General features: G+C 37.6%; 1 protein-coding gene across 2 annotated transcripts in view; it reads right to left on the bottom strand.

Annotated features, from left to right (window-relative positions):
- LOC105471286 (lysine demethylase 7A) overlaps positions 1-20,033 on the bottom strand; it is a 96,879-nt gene that overhangs the window by 55,298 nt on the left and 21,548 nt on the right. For both annotated transcript variants that reach the window (XM_011723674.2, XM_011723675.3), the window contains exon 2: positions 3,320-3,405. In XM_011723674.2, the coding sequence (XP_011721976.2) occupies positions 3,320-3,405 (86 nt within the window). The remainder of the gene's footprint in view (positions 1-3,319; positions 3,406-20,033) is intronic.

Here is a 20,033-nt window from a genome sequence, read left to right as displayed (position 1 = left end):
TGCTACATATTACAAAACTGCTTCCAAAAAAGTGGTACTAGTAACTTACTTTCCTTACCAGTATTATACAAGAACCGTATTTCATACCCCTGGGTAAACAATGGGCAAAAGTACTTTTTTTTTTTTTAAAGCAGTCCATTTGATAGGTAAAGTATGATACTGCATTTTAAAATTTTCTTTCTTTTTTAAGACAGGGTCTCCCTCTGTCACCCAGGCTGGAGTACAGTGGCGCAATCACAGTTCACTGCAGCCTCGAGCTCCTGGGCTCAAGCAATCCTCCTACCTCAGCAACCCCAGTAGTTAATTTTCATTTTTGCAGAAGAGATTAATCAGTGAAGTGCATCAGCTTTGGAATTAGATGGCTAGGGATTCAAACTCCAACTCTGCCAAATAGCTACATAAAAGGGCTAGCTAGATCATTTTTCTCATTTCTTACACGGAGTTGTTATAAATATCGAAGAAGACAACATAGGTCAAGTACTTACTTACCCACTATAGTGCCTACCATATAATAAGCTGCCAATCACTATCATTTCCTTTTAAATGTGCTGACTTGGAGGAGGTTAACAGAAGGATACAATTGTCCTATTGGGCCAACATGCTAATCATAAAATCAGCCACTGTATAACAGCTGACTGAATTTCTTAAAGGAAGGAGGCTAGTGAAGGAATATTTTAGTAATGGTTAAAGGGAAAGGAGAAAATTTTGTGTTTGGATTGCATGTGCCTAAAGAAGATAGAGAATATATATTTAAGTTATTTGGCTGTTTTTTGATACCTGCCCTCAAATAGAGTTCTTAATTCCCATTAAGAGGGTCAAGTCTAAATTCACCATATTAAGTAGTTATTATACTGGCTAAATGGTATCAATAATAAGGACTCCTGGGGATCTCTGAAACCAACAGGAAACCCAGGTAGCAAGTAAGACAGGCTTAATAGGCCTGGCGCAGTGGCTCACGCCTGTAATCTCAGCACTTTGAGAGCCCGAGGCGAGACCAGCCTGGCCAACACGGTGAAACTCCATCTCTACTAAAAATACAAAAATTAGCCAGGCATGGTGGCACACACCTGTAATCCCAGCTTCTCGGGAGGCTGAGGCAGAAGAATTGCTTGAACCTGTGAGGCAGAGGTTGCAGTGAGCCAAGACTGCGCTACTGCACTCCAGCCTGGGCAACAGAGCAAGACTCCGTCTCAAAAAATAAAAAAATGAATTAAAAAAAAAAAAAAGGCTTAATAGCAGAGGGAAAGGGATCAAAAGGGATTAACCAAGTTGCGAGTAGAAGTGGAGGAGGAGGGAAGGTGAGCCTTAAATCAAGATAAAACAGATGACTGGATTTTGGGCATTTTCCCTGCAAGTACTCAGAGTTGGACGTCTGCCCAGAAGATAGCCAATGCCTGGTCTTACGTTCTTCAGGGATGAGAAGCATAGGCAAACTTCTCTCTGAAGCATAATTATTCACAGTGAAGTCGCGATCCATTATGGATTGTGTAATCAATTTAGTGAGTATAACACGTTTTTTACAAAATTAAATCATATAGGAAAAATAAATAATGCAGTGTATCACATTATTCTGCCTCATAGTAACTTAATATTTCACAGAAGTTAAATTCAAATTATTTCATTTTGGGACTATATACTTAAATTCTAAACTAAAACTGCTATAAATTTTAGTTAAGTCTCCCTTGAGATAACAACACCATATTATTTATTTACTTTCTCCAAGAGTTACTCCCAGTCAACAATTATTTCAAGTTATATATCACATACTCAGTGCTAGCCAGAGAAAGATCATTTAAAAACATTTATGACAATAAACTAGTCAATTACACATGTAACAGTTCTACCAATTTGCTAACCTCAAGTTTTATGCTGTATACTTAACAAAAGGAATAGCCTCTATTTTAAAAGGAAATACTTTAATTTATTCAATTAGCTTAAATTTTTAAAGTATCTTACAAAGACATTAGAAACATTACTAATATTTCTAACAAATGAGCAGTCAGTTGCCAGTAAGTCTCTTTTGAAAAAATATAACTCTATATAAATGTCTACTCTATTGGAAAAAACTACTAGGGAAAAAGCTGCATGTAAAATAAAGAGGTCATGTAAGTTACCTAAAACCAACCCACCAAGTGTGTATATCAAGGTATGTTCAGGCAAAGGTTTTAAAATGACAAAGCCTATAGTTTTCCCTTTAATTCTGTGAATATAAAAGTGCTAGTCTGCAGCCTAAAATGTCAAAATAGTTATTAAAGGCCAGGTGTGGTGGTTCATGCCTGTCATCACAGCACTTTTGAGAGTCTGAGGCAGAGTTCGAGACCAGCCTGGGCAACAAAGTGAGACCCTGTCTTTACAAAATATCAAAAAATTAACTGCGCGTGGTGAAGCATGCCTGTGGTCCCAGCTACTCCAGAGGTTGAGGCAGGAGGATCACTTAAGCCCAGGGGGTCAAGGCTGCAGTGAGCTATGATAGCACCACTGCACTCCAGCATAGGTGACAGAGCAAGACCCTGTCTCGAATTAAAAAAAAAAAAAAAAAATTATAACATAATCCAAGCCTTTTTCTCTCATATTTGCACAATAGCAATATTTCAATGTATTCTTCTGAAGCATCTGTAAAAGATTCTGAAGCATCTGTAAAAAGCTGAAAATACATATCATTTTAAGTGTGATGTTGGTCCACTCCAAAAGATGCCTGAGGGTTCCCTGGCTTTGCTCTCCCTTCTTAGAAACAAGAGTGTGGTCAGAAACACGGTCTGGTGTGTCCTTGTATCTCTACTTCCTCAGATCTCAGAAAGGGGTTTCAGGCAGAGAGGATGGCTGGGCAGGACTCCAGGCCATACTCAATATAGCAACCAAATTCAGAAAATATAAGTAATATTTTAGCTTATCAACGCTCTCATTTTCTCCTTAAAATATAAGGCATATGAGTGTATTGAAGTCTTATTCTGCATACTCTCCCAAAATACTACTGAAGATCTTCTATTTGTGAAGAGAGCAAAACAAGCGAAATCAGATTCCAGAAACAGAAAAATTTTACTTTACCACACTTCTCAAATTGAAAGATATCAAACTATGTAGTTGAGTTTGGGGACTCTGCACTGGCAATTAAGACTGACAGTACATTCTCCCCCTTAATCTTTTGACTTAATGAGACAAAAACAACAACCTAAATACCTTGAGCAAAATCTGTCCCTACAGTTCTTGATGGATATAATATAACTCGTCAGAGTATCATTAAAGTATCAACATGTACATGTAAATTTGAAATCTCGATTTTTCTGAAATGTCAATTTTTATTTAAGCATCTAGTACTTACTCAAGGAGGAACCGTGTAAAACTGCACAGTTGGGACAGTGATACAGGTCAATGTCAACAGCATGATGTTCTTCTACTCCAACACAGCTAAGACAAAGAAAAACAAAATCAATATGTAAGTAAGTTGAAAATATTCACTTAACTATAATACAGTGGATGGAATTTAGCTGAGAAATGTACAACCGCCTCACCAACACATTTTTGTAGAGCAGAGAAACACATATAAAGATAAATTTTATTCTGTTCTCTACAAACTTGCTAAGTGAGCATGAGGGAGAATATATTATACTCAAAGTAATTCTCTCCTAGCAGCAGTAGAGACATCAGAAACAACAAAATAAGTCATAAAATCCTCAACCATTATGTAAATGTCACCTGTTATAAAATGTCAATAAAATGAGTCAAAAGATATATTAAAATGTGAACCACGATAATACAATATGACACAACTTGTGGGATGAAGAACTTGTAAACAGAAACATATAGCTCTAAATGCATCTGTTAGAAAAAAAGAGGCTGAAATTAATAAGCTACGTATCTACCTCAAGAAGTTACAAAAAGAATAGACAAAAAACCTTAAAAAATGCAAGTTCTATCAAATATTCAAGGAACAAATAAATCTAATATTATATCAAATTTACTCCAGAGAGCAGCAAAAAAGGATTTGCTTCCTAACTCATTTCCTGACAGCATAAGTTCTTGGTACCAAAACTTGGAAAGAATTATAGGTCACCCTCATTTATGAGTAAAGATGCAAATACCAAGTTGGGTCTATCACAGGAATACAAGATGGTTTTTAACACTAAAAATCTTAATCAGTGAAACTTACCACATTATTAGATTAAAGGAAAAAAAATCATATGACCACTTAAAAAGATTCAGGACAAGTATTTGATAAAATTCAACATTTACGTAGGATTAAAAAGTAAACAATAAAACCTCTTAGCTAGCTTAGAGGATACTTCCATAATCTGGAAAAGGATACTTCTAAAATATCCTATGCAAATAACATGAAGCAGTCGTTCTGAGATTAAGAACACAGCAGCTGGGTGTGTTGGCTCACGCCTGTAATCCGAGCACTTTGGGAGGCCAAGGCGGGTGCATCATGAGATCAGGAGTTCAAGATCAGCCTGGCCAACATGGTGAAACCCCATCTCTACTAAAACTACAAAAATCAGCCGGGCACGATGGCAGGCACCTGTAATCCCAGCTACTTGGGAGGCTGAGGCAGGAGAATTGCTTGAACCTGGGCGGCAGAGGTTGCAGTAGGCGACAGAGTGAGACTTCATCTCAAAAAAAAAAAAAAAAAAAACCAAGAACACCTCCTATTACTACTTCCGGTGAACACTGTGCTAGAGGATTGAACTGGTACAGTAAAATAAGGAAAAGAATTAAAAGGCATAGGGATTAGAAAAAAAGCTGTCATCTGCAAATGCTATGGTTACGCAAGCAGAAAATGCAAAAGAATCTATAGAGAAATCATAAGAATCGAGAAAAAGATTGCTAAAGATTAGTATATAGAAAAACCTAGTTCCATATACCAACGATATAAAGCTAAAAAGTGAAATAACATACCATGTACAACTGCATAAAAATGTCAAGTACATTGGGAGGCCAAGATGGGCAGATCATGAGGTCAGGAGATCGAGACCATCCTGACTAACACGGTGAAACCCCATCCCTACTAAAAATACAAAAAATTAGCCCGGCGTGGTGGCGGGCGCCTGTAGTCCCAGCTACTCGGGAGGCTGAGGCAGAATGACATGAACCCGGGAGGCGGAGCTTGCAGTGAGCGGAGATGGCGCCACTGCACTCCAGCCTGGGAGACAGAGCAAGACTCCATCTCAAAAAGAAAAAAAGGTCAAGTACACTGGAATAAATTTAACAAAAACTATGCAAGGCTTCTTTAGGGTAAAGTATAAAATATTACTGAGAGACTTTAAAGAAAACCTAAATAAAGGGAGATATACATCACGACCATGGGTTTGAGGTGCAATCATGTAAAGATATTAATTGTCCTCAAAGTGATTTATAGATTCAATTTAATTCCAATCCAGATCAGTAGAACCTGACAAACTGGTTCTAAAATTAATATGGAAATGTACAGGGCCAAGAATATGCAAAGCATTCACAGAAAACAAAAACAAAACAAACCCACCACCCTAAAACTCTACGAAGTATCAAGACTTATTCTAAAGCTCTAGGAATCAAGGCAATATGAAACAGATGCCAGTGCCCAAAACCAGATCCATGTATATGTGTGCACTCGTGTGTAACAGGAGGGCACGGAAGAGCATACAGCAAGAACAAACTTTTCAATATAAGGTCCTGGACACTTTTTATATAGCTTTTATATCAACATCTTATATACATGTATCTTTTTATTTTAAAAAAGATATATTGGCCTGGCGGGGTAGCTTATGTCTGTAATCCCAGCACTCTTGGAGGCCAAGGTGGGCAGATCACTTGAGGTCAGGCGTTTGAGACCAGCCTGGCCAACATGGCGAAACCCTACCTCTTCTAAAAACACAAAAATTAGCCAGACATGTTGCCGCATGTCTGTAATCCCAGCTACTTGGGAGGCTGAGGCAGGAGAATCGCTTGAACCCAGGAGGCGGAGGTTGCAGTGAACCGAGATCACACCACTGCACTCTAGCCTGGGCGATACAGTGACACTCTGTCAAAAAAAAAAAAATATATATATATATATATATCTTTGTTAAAATAAAAAGAAACATACACATATTTATATAAAAGATATTTGTACAAAATATGCTTGATATTTTATATATCCATAAATGATATATATTTATATATAAAAAGAAATATTTATATATCTCTTTAAAGGAAGTAAAATAAAATTAGACATCTATCTCATAACATAAAAATTTATTCCAAAGTAGATGATAAACCTAAACACACATAAAACACAAAGTACAAAGGTTATATAACGTAATATAGAAAATATCTTTATGACTTTATGACAGGAAGGATTGTCTTAAAACACAAAAAGCACTGTCCATAAAGGTGAAAACTGGTAACTTCAGCCATATTAAAATAAACTCCAATTCATTAAACTATAAAGACTGAAATGATAAGCCAGAGTAGCAGAAGACATTACAATACAGGTGGCCACCAAAGGAATTATACCCAGAATATACTGAACTCCTACAAATCAATACAAAAAAAAAAAAAAATAGAAAAATGAACAAAATACTTGGATAGGCACATCATAAAAGGAACTCTAAGTGGCCGAATCACACATAAAAAGGTGTACAACCTTATAACTGGGGGAAATATAAACTAAAAGCACAATAAATACCACGACATACCCAAAAGACCCGCTAAAACTAAAAAGCCTGATGATACCATGTGTTGAAGATGATGTGGGGCAATAGGAACTTTAAACTGAGAGTTTGATACAGCCATGTTGGAAAACAATTTTGCACTAAAGCTGAAGAATCATACGCTCTATGATTATTCCATGACCAAGCAAATCCTTTTTTAGGTAAACACAACTGAAAGTAACTCAGGCACATGTGCACCAGGATACCTACCTATACAGAGCTGCTTATAGAATCATTATTTGTGAAGTCTATAAATAATAAAATGGATACAGTATATTCTCATAACAGAACTCTATATGGTAATAAAAATAAAAAAACACAATAAATGAATGAATTCTACAAGTTAATCAACATTGAGTTAAATTTTAAAAAGACATAAAAGAGTACATATTTCTATGTATGCAGAAAACTCAGAACTAGGGAAAGCTGAAGTATACTGTTTAGGGATAATAAAGCTATCTTAAAAAACAAGGAAGAGATGGATCTTGAAAGGACAGTGGTTTCCTCTCAGGACTGTCATCTAGAAAGGATGGCAAGTGGTGTCCTGAGGTTCTAGATGATTATTACATGGGTATATATTTTATAATTATTGATTAAACTCTAGATGTATGTTTTAGACACACTTCCTCTATTCTTATTCCACAATTAAAATACTAAATAAAAACACACAATACACAATTAATACACAATTAAAATACTAAATTTCACAATTAAAATTCTATCCACAACCATGTAAAAAATTAGGCAAAAATCTTGAAATGTATTAATCTAATAACCACAACAAAATATCAAGAGCAATATATCAGAGGCCTCTGGATATGCAAAAACAAGCCCACTCGCACCTGAGAGAACTCTAGGACACTTGCTACTGTCAAGTCTTTGAGAGTCTGCGTAGAGCTTGCCGCAATCCCAAAAGGTCAAAACCAAAAGATGTTAACAAATAACATGACATTGCTGCTTGAATACTGAATCCACATAACTAAATCAAGCTATTACATTTTGCTTTTGAGTAGAACACAAGTTTATTTGTCCAATTTGAATTTACATCACTTTTCCCATAGAAAGCAAAAGGTAAATATGTTAATTGTTTAGAAATTCATTTTTTAACTGAAAGACTATAAATTTCCAATTCAATACATAAATGTTATACAAAATTTTATATATCTTTACATACAATTCCCTTGGTCCATAGTTTCTTATAAGAAACTCAAAAAGTTTCCTGTAACCCAAAGAAAAGGTTAAGAATCACTGGATGGAGGATTCACACTTCCCGACTTCAAACTTACTTAACAAAGCTATGGTAATCTAGACAGTGTGGTACTGGCGTAAGGACAGACACACCAAATAGAACTGAGAGTCCAGAAATAAACGCTTACATTTGTGGCCAATCGATTTTTGGCAAGAGTCTCAAGATCATTCAAGGGGGAAAGAAGAGTCTGTTCAACAAATGGTATGGGACAACATACATGCAGAAGAATGTGTTTGGACCTCTATCACACACCATACAGAAAAATTAACTCAGATGGATGATAAAGATAAGAGCTAACACTATAAAACTCTTGAAATAAAGCATAAGAGTAAGTCTTCGGCTGGGCACAGTGGCTCACGCCTGTAATCCCAGCACTTTGGGAGACTGAGGCAGGCGGATCACAAGGTCTGGAGATCGAGACCATCCTGGCTAACATGGTGAAACCTCGTCTCTACTAAAAATACAAAAAATTAGCCAGGCATGGTGGCAAGTGGGGAGGCTGAGGCAGGAGAATGGCGTGAACCCGGCAGGCGGAGCTTGCAGTGAGCCAAGATCGAGCCACTGCACTCCAGCCTGGGCAACAGAGCGAGACTCCGTCTCAAAAAATACATAAAAATTAAAAAAAAAAAAAAAAGAGTAAGTCTTCAAGTGCTTGGATCAGAATATGGTTTTTTAGATCTGACACCAAAAGCACACAGGACAAACGAAAAAGAAGATAAACTAGTCTTCATACTACAGTCTAAGGGCTTCTATTTTTCTCAGCTAAGTTTAGTGTGAGACACTCAGCGGAGTATGGAAAAAGGTAGAGAGGGAAGTATAAAAGGGTTGATCTGTAGAACGAAAGACTAAGAAACACAATAACACTGCTAGCTAGTGTTGAGAGTCCAAATCCACCTGAGATTCCAGACAGACAATGAATTCCAAACCTGATACAGTTTGGATGTCTGTCCCCACCCCCCGCCCCCCAACACACACACCCCGCATGCTGAAATGTAATCCACAATGTTGGGGGTGGAGCCTGGTGGGAACTGTTTGGGTCATGGGGGCAGATTCCCTCAGGAATGTCTTGTGCTGTCCTAGGGATAGTCAGTGAGTTCTCATGAGATCTGGTTTAAAAATGTATAGCACCTCCCTCCCATTCTCGCACCTGTTCTCACCATGGGTGCACCTACTCCCCCTTTGCCTTCTGCCATGATTGAAAGCTTCCTGAGGCCTCACCAGGAGCAGATGCCAGCACCATGCTTCCTGTACAGCCTATAGAACCAAGAATTAATTAAACTTCTTTTTTATAAATGACTCAGCCTCAGGTATAATGATGCAAAAACAGCCTAATACAAAACCATTTCTATGTATTTATGTGATTTTTTTTTCAACAATGTTCACCCATGTGGTGCAGACCCAGAGTAGGAAACTGGATTCATCCAGAGTCGGGGTTTTTGTAGGTAAAGACCAGAAAAGGAGTTCCTGATATTTACAAGGAAATTAAAAGATACCCGTGAAATGTAAGCGGTCAAAAAAGATGTGAAGACAGAAGGTAGTGAGAAAATGGTGAGATGATCTGAGAGGTCTCAATGGCTCCCAGCACTAAGTCCACAGCATGCTTGAGCAACTGACCTATAAGGAGGAGAGATTATGCCCAAAGAGTAGAATGTTCAGAATCTGGCATTTCTGAGGTAGCATCATCTATAACAGTGGTAAGATTCAAGTGTGGAAACAGTGTGTGGCTAAAGTGGGGCAACAAAAAGATCACTGCAGATAAGTGAAAAGATGCATGAGAGCTATCTCTGCATTCAATAAAACAAGTTCAAAACCAAACTTCCCTGATTTTAAATGCAAGGTTCATTAAGTGTCAAAAGAAATAGGTGCTACATACTCCCACCAAAACAGAAACTCAATGTTAAAAGATGCCAAGTTGGTACTTTTTCTATAGAAACTCCTAGTTTGTCTCGTCTCACCTTGACCATGGCCACATTCCTCACTCCTAAGAAGTGTTGTGACACCAAAAGAATTAGAGAAAAAAATGTTAGATGTGTCCTGAAAAACCTAAATCAGTATATCATAAACTCCCCATGAACATCTAAGATACATAAATCAGAATGACTCCCACGAGGGTTAGGGAAAAAAGGGGAGAAAGGGACATTTCAATTGGTTAAGAACACCTCAGGCTAAACATGACTATTAATCTTCAATGATGTATGAGTTCCTCTCTCTAGTGTCTACTCATCATCCCACCTCACCCTATATAATGTTTTATTAAATGTCAGTGAAGGCTTCAGGTTTGGGTCAGTTCTAATCAACTGGTAAAACATTTATAGCTACATTTATTTTGAATTTCAACACAATAGTAAATTTGGTATATCAATAAAAACAGTAAATCTGGTAAACCAGTAAATCTGAAAAACAGTCCATTTAAATTAACCATACAAAATATAATTTTAAAAAATAAAATTAAATACAAAAAGTTAACGTTCCTAAACCAAGAATTATCTCAGGTCTTTGAAAGGAACCAAAAGGAACTACTGCCTACACTTCCGTTTCTCTCTCAGAGGGAGGCATAACTTCTCCCCATTCTCTTGATCACCCACTCCATCCTTCACTCACTGCCTCCCTACTAAAAAATTGCTAGAATCATGATAGCTATAACAGATATGTTAAAAGCAAATGCAGTAGGACACACAAAATGCACAACTCTGAAAGCAAACTTTCTAAGAATCACTTTCAAACCTGACACATAATCTTCTTCAGTCTCTTTCACTCCATTTATTTCTCTTGTAAAACTTTCCTTCATATACAGACTGTCACACTTTTTCCTAACAGCAAAATGTTCAGTTTATTAGACCACTTTGTGTGTGAGGGCACAAGGGAGGTATTTTCCTACAGGGTGACAATCTGACCTTTGCTGAATAGCTTCCATCTATACAACAGCCTCACTGCCATTTGGTGAGTGGGGCAGTGACAACTTTAGCACTTTCCATTGTCTTAATCTTCTGAAATTGTTGCTAAGCTGGCATTTTTTTTTTTTTTTTTTTTTTGACACTTGATGAGAACTGAATTGAATTAATGACTAACCGAAATTCCCTAGGATCAGCCAAACATCCTCTTTTTTCCTCTCGGATAATACTCTCATTTATATTCTCTACTCTTGGTGTTAGAAGAGTGGGTGGCCAAATTCTTTCAGATCTTACTGTCAGTGGACTTCATTAGATATTCCTCTTGCTTCAGATACTCTCCCCATTCTTCACTGAACAATCTTACACTACCTAGTCTTCAAAGCCCCAAATTCCTCCTCCTTGATGATACTTCACTTAATCACACCACAGAAAGTCCTTTGACATTTTACTGATACACATTTCCTATCAAAAGAAGAGAGTAGGGAAAAAATAAACAAACACATTTCCACTGATTTATGGCCTAACACTGTTTAATATTGAGCAATTTTTATACCCTGCTGTTCCCTGAACTGAGCTCCTTAAGATTTCTCTCGCAATACCAAGTACCAGATGATCACAGTAAATTTTTTTTTTTTTTTTTTTTTTGAGATGGAGTCTCGCTGTGTCGCCCAGGCTGGAGTGCAGTGGCCGGATCTCAGCTCACTGCAAGCTCTGCCTCCCGGGTTTTTACGCCATTCTCCTGCCTCAGCCTCCCGAGTAGCCGGGACTACAGGCGCCCGCCACCTCGCCCGGCTAGTTTTTTGTATTTTTTAGTAGAGACAGGGTTTCACCGTGTTAGCCAGGATGGTCTCGAACTCCTGACCTCGTGATCCGCCCGTCTCGGCCTCCCAAAGTGCTGGGATTACAGGCTTGAGCCACCGCGCCCGGCTACAGTAAATTTTTGTTGACTATTAACTGTGTTGCAACCTTACTTGAAAACCAATACATTGTGGCAAAGTTTTTAAAAATTCTATTCTGTTTGAATTTTTTAAAGAATTTTCTACAGGAACTAAAGGCAACAGTTGATAAAAAGGGAAAGATCTTTCAACATGTAAAGTACAACTTTCATCTTTCCTTAGACAGTAGAAGGCTGTGGTAATGAAATTCATACATCTGAAATTTTGCTTCAAGTTTTCACCTGTGTATCAGAAATTTACCTTCTCATCCAAAGCACCTAACTACTCAATTTCTTCATTGTGACATGTGACATAATGAGAGGACTGAGTCATTGTGTACCCCTAAAGTCCTATTAACAAAGGAGGATGGGGAGTGGCCTTTGAGGTGAATAAACTTCGGGAATACAGAGGATAGCTGACAGCTTGCTCTTCATGTTTCCTTTCCTATCTTGATTCTGGGGTCAGTTTAGGTCTAGGGAAACAGCTATAGGAGAGGCAAGGTCTCTTCAGTCTACTACTTCCATGATACCAGATAAACAAGTATCAACTGGCTTCAATGGGATGCATAGATTGCAGAATTAGAAAGACTTGATTTGATTTCCAGCTCTACTTGTTTTGACTTGGAGCAAGTTTCTTCACCTGCCTGAGGAGCAGGCATTCCCCTGGGATTAAGCAGGACAATGTATGTCAGTATGTAAAGCATGGGACTAAGCCTACAGTAAGCAATGGCACAGTAAACATACTAAGTCATAAACAGCAGCTATTATTATTATTATCATGGCTCTACCAGGTTCCAGTCAGCCAACGATGCCCTAATCAACAGCTTACTAGCTATGAGGTTTGAACCCAAACAGGAACTAGGCTTTTGTGATTGGGCTTTATATTTTTTTTCTTCAAGAATGTCTCTTTAGAGCACATACCAGGCACTCAAATGGCTATGCTTCAAGAAAAAAAAAGGGAGTGTGTTTTCCATTTTTAATTAATTTCAGATGATGGACTTGAGAAAAATCAATCTCTCTAGAGTCAGTCTGCCTGTGTTAGAATCCTAGCTAACCCACTTAGTAAGCTGTGTGACTTCGGGTAACTTTATCTGGGTTTTTTTTTTTTTTTTTTTTTTTTTTTTTGGTCTCCTCATCTGTAAAGACGGGAAATAGTAACAGCAACTCCCTCAAAGGATTTTTACGAAAATTAATATACATAAAAGGCTTAGAATGAAACTACAGAACAATGGTTTTGTTGTCCAAAATTCTTATTTTGCTAGCCAGTAAAAATAAGGCTTACTAATCAGCTTAATAAGTTGACATTCTTACTAAAAATACTAGAATGCCAACTGGCATTTTCACTTTTAAATTGTTAATAGTTTCATACAATGTTTTAACCCTGAGATATATCACTTCATTACCAGATATCAGCTAATGTAAAAATTTATAATTTGTATGAATTATTTCCAGTGAAAAATCAAACTGGTAATGTATGATTAAATGTGTGGCTCAGAAAAACCCAACTTCTATTATTTTCTTGCTGACATAAAACTGTTCCCACAAAATTAAATGCTTTCTTTATAAACTGAGCATGTTTTCTTCATGGCATGTTTCCACTTTTGTGAAGATTATATAATTGACACATTAAAGCCGTTTAGTGGCACACTATATGCTTAAGGGGTCTGAACTAAATGCATACTCTGAACGAAATTCCTTTGGTTCACAATAATCTCTTAAGGTTCACTTATGGTTCACTTTTCCTACTTCCAACAGCAGGGCTCATGCTTCCAACTGTCCCAGGGCTTCCAGAGTTATTTCCAACCAGCTGACCAAAAGAATGTATGTTAATAAGGGTGAAGGGAGAAAGAGAGTATAAAAAGGAATTGATCAAAGAACATGAGAGGAAATAAGGGGTTGAAGAGCCAAGATGTGCACTCAGTGGTACAAAACATACCCCTCAAAAAGCTAAAAATCCTGTTGACAAGCTTCTAATTAAATTTGTCCCACAATGAATATGTGAAATATACACAGCAATATGATTTGTATGGTGATACATTATTTGCTTCGAGTACATAAATTCTTGTTATTTTGCTCTTTACTGTCTGACATCTTGGACACAGAGTAACCGACAAATGCAAATGGTGAATGCATCCTTACAAATAAGCACAACTCATTATTTCATGAAGGTAATAATTTTTATTAGAATGTTCTAAAGAAGGAGGAGGTGCTTTACATTTCTGAAATATTCAAGGAGCTAAATATATTTACTTTTCACTGTCCTGTGGTGAACAGAACTCTCTTACTCCTCAGCCTACTTTCTGCCTAGCTAGCTGGGTATGAGGAATGTCTACACAGACTAAGGAAATTAGGATACAAACAGTTCCCAGTATATCTGCTATTTTCGTGGAGATAAAGACTATTCTTTTATTTATAAACTTGGATACAGCAAATAAATGTCATCCCAAAATGAATATGATATGAGAATTTGATAAGAACTTTGTAACTCATCTTAGGGAAGAAAAAACTTGCCATGATGATAAACAGTATCAATTTCATAAAGGTTTCCTTGGCAATGTTTTCAAGTTAACAAAGGCAACAAGTATGCTATCCATAATATATATCTAAAGTGTGTAAATACATAACAGTATGTATGTGAAGTTCTACAACAGATGTGAATATTTACATGCATCTCTTAAATACGGTATCAGAGTGAAAGACGCATAGAGAAAAATAATTCCTTTGGCAGAGCAAGTTTTATGGTGTAATTTACTACCTGCTTTCTATCTTCTCTATCCATTCCCACCTCCCTTAACACTAAGGAAAGGTGAAACAGCACTAAGCACCTTGAGCCCAGAGATGGAAAATGGGAAAACCTTCCTGTTTCTGGCTGCTTTGACCACCACACAGGGTCTCAACAATAAAGAAATAAATACACCCTACTACCTTCACATATTTTTGACTGATGAATTCTATAAGAAACATTATACAAAAGCTTGTTAGTACCAAGAAGTACAATGAAATGTTATACTGAGTCCAGTTCCTCATGAAGCGCAAGACCTAAGGAATTAACACACTGAAAACTTTCTAAATCCCTTTAACACTCAGTCTATCTGTGGCTCCGAAACCTGGCTGTGTGTTAGAATCCCCTATAGAGCTTTTATAAGCTGCTACAAGGCAGCCTTTCAAATGAATGATGCAGCTCTGTAAGTAGGAATATGGAAAGATCTCCAAGATATGCTTGCTGTAAAGCAACAAAAGCCAGGGGCATAACAGTTTGTATGTGATCCCCCCATCCCTATGTTTGTAAATGCAAGGTATATGTCTGGAAGGACATGCAAGAAATTGGTAACAGCAGTTGCCTCTGGGAAAGAAAACTGAATGGATATAGAATGGAGAAGAGAATTGCTTTTCACCATAGAACCTTCTCTATACCTTTTGAAATCAGCAGTGTATATTGTTTATTTTTAAAAAGGAAAACACATTCCTGAGCCCCACCTTTCATCTACAGGGAAAGTTAATGAGTGTGGCCCAATAATCTCTGCTTTGTTTTTTTTTTTGAGATGGAGTTTCACTCTTGTTGCCCAGGCTGGAGTGCAATGGCACAATCTCAGCTCACTGCAACCTCCACCTCCCAGGTTCAAGCAATTTTCCTGCCTCAGCCTCCCAAGCAGCTAGGATTACAGGCATGAGCCACCAGGCCCAGCTAATTTTTTGTATTTTTAGCACAGATGGAGTTTCACCATGTTGGCCAGGCTGGTTTCGAACTCCTGACCTCAGGTGATCCACTCGCCTCGGCCTCCCAAACTGCTGGGATTACAGGCATAAGCCACCGTGCCAGGCCACAATAATCTCTGTTCTTAACAAGTTCCCCAGGTGATTCTTTTGCAGCAATCTCAGCAGAGAAACGGCACTGAGGAAGTACTGATCTAAAACTCTAGCATAATGGCTAGTAAGACACCAAATTTACAGTGTCTTCCTATGAAAGCTTCGTTGGATTTTAAGCTCCTTAAAGACATGGGTAATATTTAATTCAGAATTTCCCACTGCCCACAGATCTACCTAAAGCTGATTACACAGTGGATTCTCACAAAATATTTACTGATTGACACAAAGCAGGAATGCCAAGAACATCAGGGAGACATTCGTTTCAGCTACCATCCTGGAGCCCATTTAAATACAAATTTTGCAAATACAAAGGGATAGAAAATGAATGTGAGGGGGACAGTATAGAACTAATTATTTTTTCTTTCAAGAATTTATTCTGAAATGTCCATACATTTTTTCAATGAAAAAGGACACAGTCAGGCAAGTATAATCCTCTTGTACAGAAACAAATGTATATATTATTCAAATGTATTATTATTCATCACAAATGTATATATTATGTCCATTTACTTTTCCTTTCATGTAGTTCCTAAATGTCCCTATCTTAATCTGACCTTAGGAATCTGATATTCTTCTAGTAAAAGAAGACGAATTATAAACAAAATAAATATGATATTTAAAGATGAATAATCATCTAAAACTCTCCAATCCAGCTGACAGTTTTATTTCCCATTGCAAGTATAGAAGGGAAAACTATATTTTCTAGGGCCTAATGAAACCTATAGAAGATTGAATATATACAGGAATAAGAGATCACACCCTGGAATAAAAGATAACAGCAAAAACTTATATATCTAGGACACTTAGTGATGAATCAACTACAATGGACAAGAGTCAACTAAGGCAAATCAAGTAGATCTAGTTTTCCTACTAACCTTTCTCATCTCGTAAATAGTCTTCAGGGCCTGTATCTAAGAGGAATAAACACATCACAAACCAAGCCAAGTCAAGCCAAGAGAAAGCATTCATATTAAAAGCTTCTCTGCTAGAACAGAAACTAAGGTAGCATTCTAAGGAGAACTTAATATCCTAAGCAAGTTTTTTCATTCTTGATGAACGATGAGTTAGAGTAGGGGTCTGAACCACAAAAATCTTGTCATAACTGGTAACAAATATCCTATGTGGAAATTTATATATGACCCAGAGATCTCAATGAATTTTAATACATGGTTAGAAGTGGTGGCCCACACCTGTAATCCTAGCACTCTGGGAGGCCAAGGAGGACAGACTACTTGAGGCCAAGAGTTCAAAACCAGCCTGGGCAACAAGGTAAAACCCCAACTCTACTAAAAATACAAAAGTTAGCTGGCTGTGGTGGCGCACACTTTTAATACCAGCTACTTGGGAGGCTGAGGCACGAGAACCACTTGAACCTGGGAGGCGGAGCTGACAATATGAGCTGAGATCATCCTACTGCACTCCAGCCTGGGCAACAGAGTGAGACTCTTGTCTCCAAAAAAAAAAAAAAAAAAAAAAAGAATTCCAATACAATTACAAATCAGAAGTATCCATCAATAGCAAAATAGGTGGCACTGAGTTGCCAGGAAAGGTCAACAGCAAGCTCTGGACCATTCTATTTCAAAGCATAAAAGTCAGGGCAATATGTAAAGTATATAAAGTGTAAGAAGGATTTTTAACATATTCATATGTTGGATCCATTCAAAAGATAATTTGTCATTATAGGTTCCCCAAAGTCCATTTTGTAATTCCTTTTTTTTTTTGAGACGGGGTCTTACTCTGTCACCAGGCTCGGCTCACTTCAACCTCTGCCTCCTGGGTTCAAGTGATTCTCATGCCTCAGCTTCCCGAATTGCTGGGATTATAGGCACGTGCCACCACACTCAGCTAATTTTTATATTTTTAGTAGAGACAGGGTTTCACCATGTTGGCCAGGAAGGTCTTGATCTCCTGTCCTTGTGATCCGCCCGCCTCGGCCTCCCAAAGTCCTGGCCATTTTGTAATTCTTAATTTCCATGAAAGGTCACATGATCAATGACTGGCAAATGTAAGAAAAATATAGGTGGTCCTTGCTTTGCACGGTAGAGCAGGACCATAAAAGTAACCATGCAAGCTGAAATCACACCAAGTGATTTTAATAATCAATGGGAGAAATTACAATTGTTCTGGGGATCTTTAAAAATGTTTGTCAAAGCATTAAGAACTCTCTTACTGTTGGTATAATATGTAGAGAAATGAAAAAATAGTAAAAACTAATACTTCTTTAGTACACTATAATTTAAAACATTATGCCATTTAGCATGCCTTCACTAAGTGCCTCTGGCTGCCTGTCTAGAGTTCCACAAATGGTGGCAGTGGCAGCGTTCCCATTGTCAGTTACTTATTTTATTACTCCATTTATGCTCAATGGGATTTTACTTCCAGGGTTATCACTTTTTGTTTCTTTGTTGCTGTTTCATCTTTACTGGCCACTTCCCACTTTCGATTATCTATTTTGCTAATAGGTCATGTAACTTTATACTGAGAGACAAGGAGGCAGCATAACACGCTCTCCTGTCTGTGTGTAAACTGAAGAACAGACGCGTGCCTGTTATTTTTGCAGTGATTTCTGATCTGCATACTGAAGAGCTGGCAGAAGAGTCTGTACTTTATGCATTCATAGGTAACAGACCATGGTGACTGAAATTTGAATCCTGGGTAACTAGTGTTGTTATCTAATGGTAACTGAAATCAGTGCACACCAGAACCCTGCAAAGCAAGGACTGGCTCTATAGCATTCTCTTAAAAAGCATTTTTTTTAAGTGCCCTGGACAGGCACAGTAGCTCATGTCTAAAAATCCCAGCACTTTGGGAAGCTAAGGCGGGAGGACTTCTTGAAGCCAGAAGTTCAAGACCAGCCTGGGCATAATGAGACCCCCGTCTCTACCAAAAAAAAAAAAAAAGTTTTTAAAAATTAGCCAGGTCTAGGTGGCATGTACCTGTAGCCCCAGCTACTCAGGATGCTAAGGTGGGAAGACTGCTTGAGCCCGGGAGTTTGAGGCTGCAGTGAGCTATGACTACACTGCTGCACTCCAGCCTGTGAGACAAAGTAAGACTCTGTCTCTTAAAATTAAAAAAAAAGACAAAAAACAGTGTCCTGCAGGAGTCAAAGTTATTCACAAAAAAGATTCCACAGTTCATAAGAGAAACTTAAGGGAGACACTGGGCTGAGATCGAATCACCTTTATTTACCAGCAATACTTCTCAGTGAATTCAACAAGTTAATGAGCACTTTGAATTTCCATGATGGGGATCAAGCATAAGTGATAAATACTGTACCCAACCTCAGGTCTTTCTCTCTCTCTCTTATTTTTCCCCCACAAAACACTTCATGGGTTATTATTTTCCACCTTGGAAAATTGCCTTAGAAGCTAATTTTCAGAATTCCCAGCTGTGAAGAGTTTATTATAAATTTGTTTTTATAATTATAACTGTTACAATTTTATGATTTAAATTTAGAAAATTAAAACATTTTTAATGTTTTGCAATTTTACAATTGGTACAAAGTACCAATAAACCAAGTGTATAGTAAAACCACCCCTTTATCAACACAGGGGACTAAAATGGTGACAGCATTACCAAGCATTTACTGAATACTAACAAAGCATGTTAATGAATGCATATGAACCAAAGAAGTCAATAACTGATAAAACACTAAAACTTTCTAAAACTATCTTTTTAACCTCAAAAGATACAAATTGTCTCCAATTACCCTTATTACAACATAATTAACAAGTATTTGTAGGGCACTTTCTAGGCTGAAGTCTAATGACTGAGTCAAATCTTCTTATGTAGATCAAAATACAAGACCTACATAAGAAGCAAGATATAACATATCTCTAAGCCAGCCATATGATTTTCTTCTAAATAAAATTACCCGGAAGCCAGGGCTACCCTTACCCACCAGGCATAGCTTCTATCCTAGGGTAAGAATTCAAAGATATAATCTAGCACCACATGCACTCTGATTTCAAAAATTCCAACCTTGCCTGTCAGGTTTATTTAAGTGATATTTGCCAAATCCCTTTTGCACAGCTTGACTCCATTCCTGGCTAGGGTCATCCTTTTGTATCAGAATACGGAGTGGCAATTTAAGAAGACCTGTTGCCTAATCCCACGTGGAAATCTTATTTTGCTCTAGTTAAGAAAACAAAATTAGAAGGAGACAGTGGGAGTTGGTCAAAGCAGAACTAACAGGCAACAGGAAAAAAGAATCGCAAGGAAGAAGATAAAACACTATCAATAAATGGCAACTGGTATGGGGCAATTTAGCGCCCAAACAGTCCAGCAGCCCACACGGCACAGAAGATAACTGAGGTCCATGATACTTAGTCAACGAAATTATATGTCAACTCTTTTTAGAAGGATTTTGACAGACATGCTCTTAATAGAATACTACACTATTTAAAGCAGTTTAATCTCCTAAGTAA

This window comes from Macaca nemestrina, chromosome 4 (assembly GCF_043159975.1).
Source record: "Macaca nemestrina isolate mMacNem1 chromosome 4, mMacNem.hap1, whole genome shotgun sequence".
NCBI classification, from domain to species: domain Eukaryota; kingdom Metazoa; phylum Chordata; class Mammalia; order Primates; family Cercopithecidae; genus Macaca; species Macaca nemestrina.
Note: the sequence above shows the minus strand (reverse complement) of the source record. Positions and strands in the feature narration are given on the sequence as shown.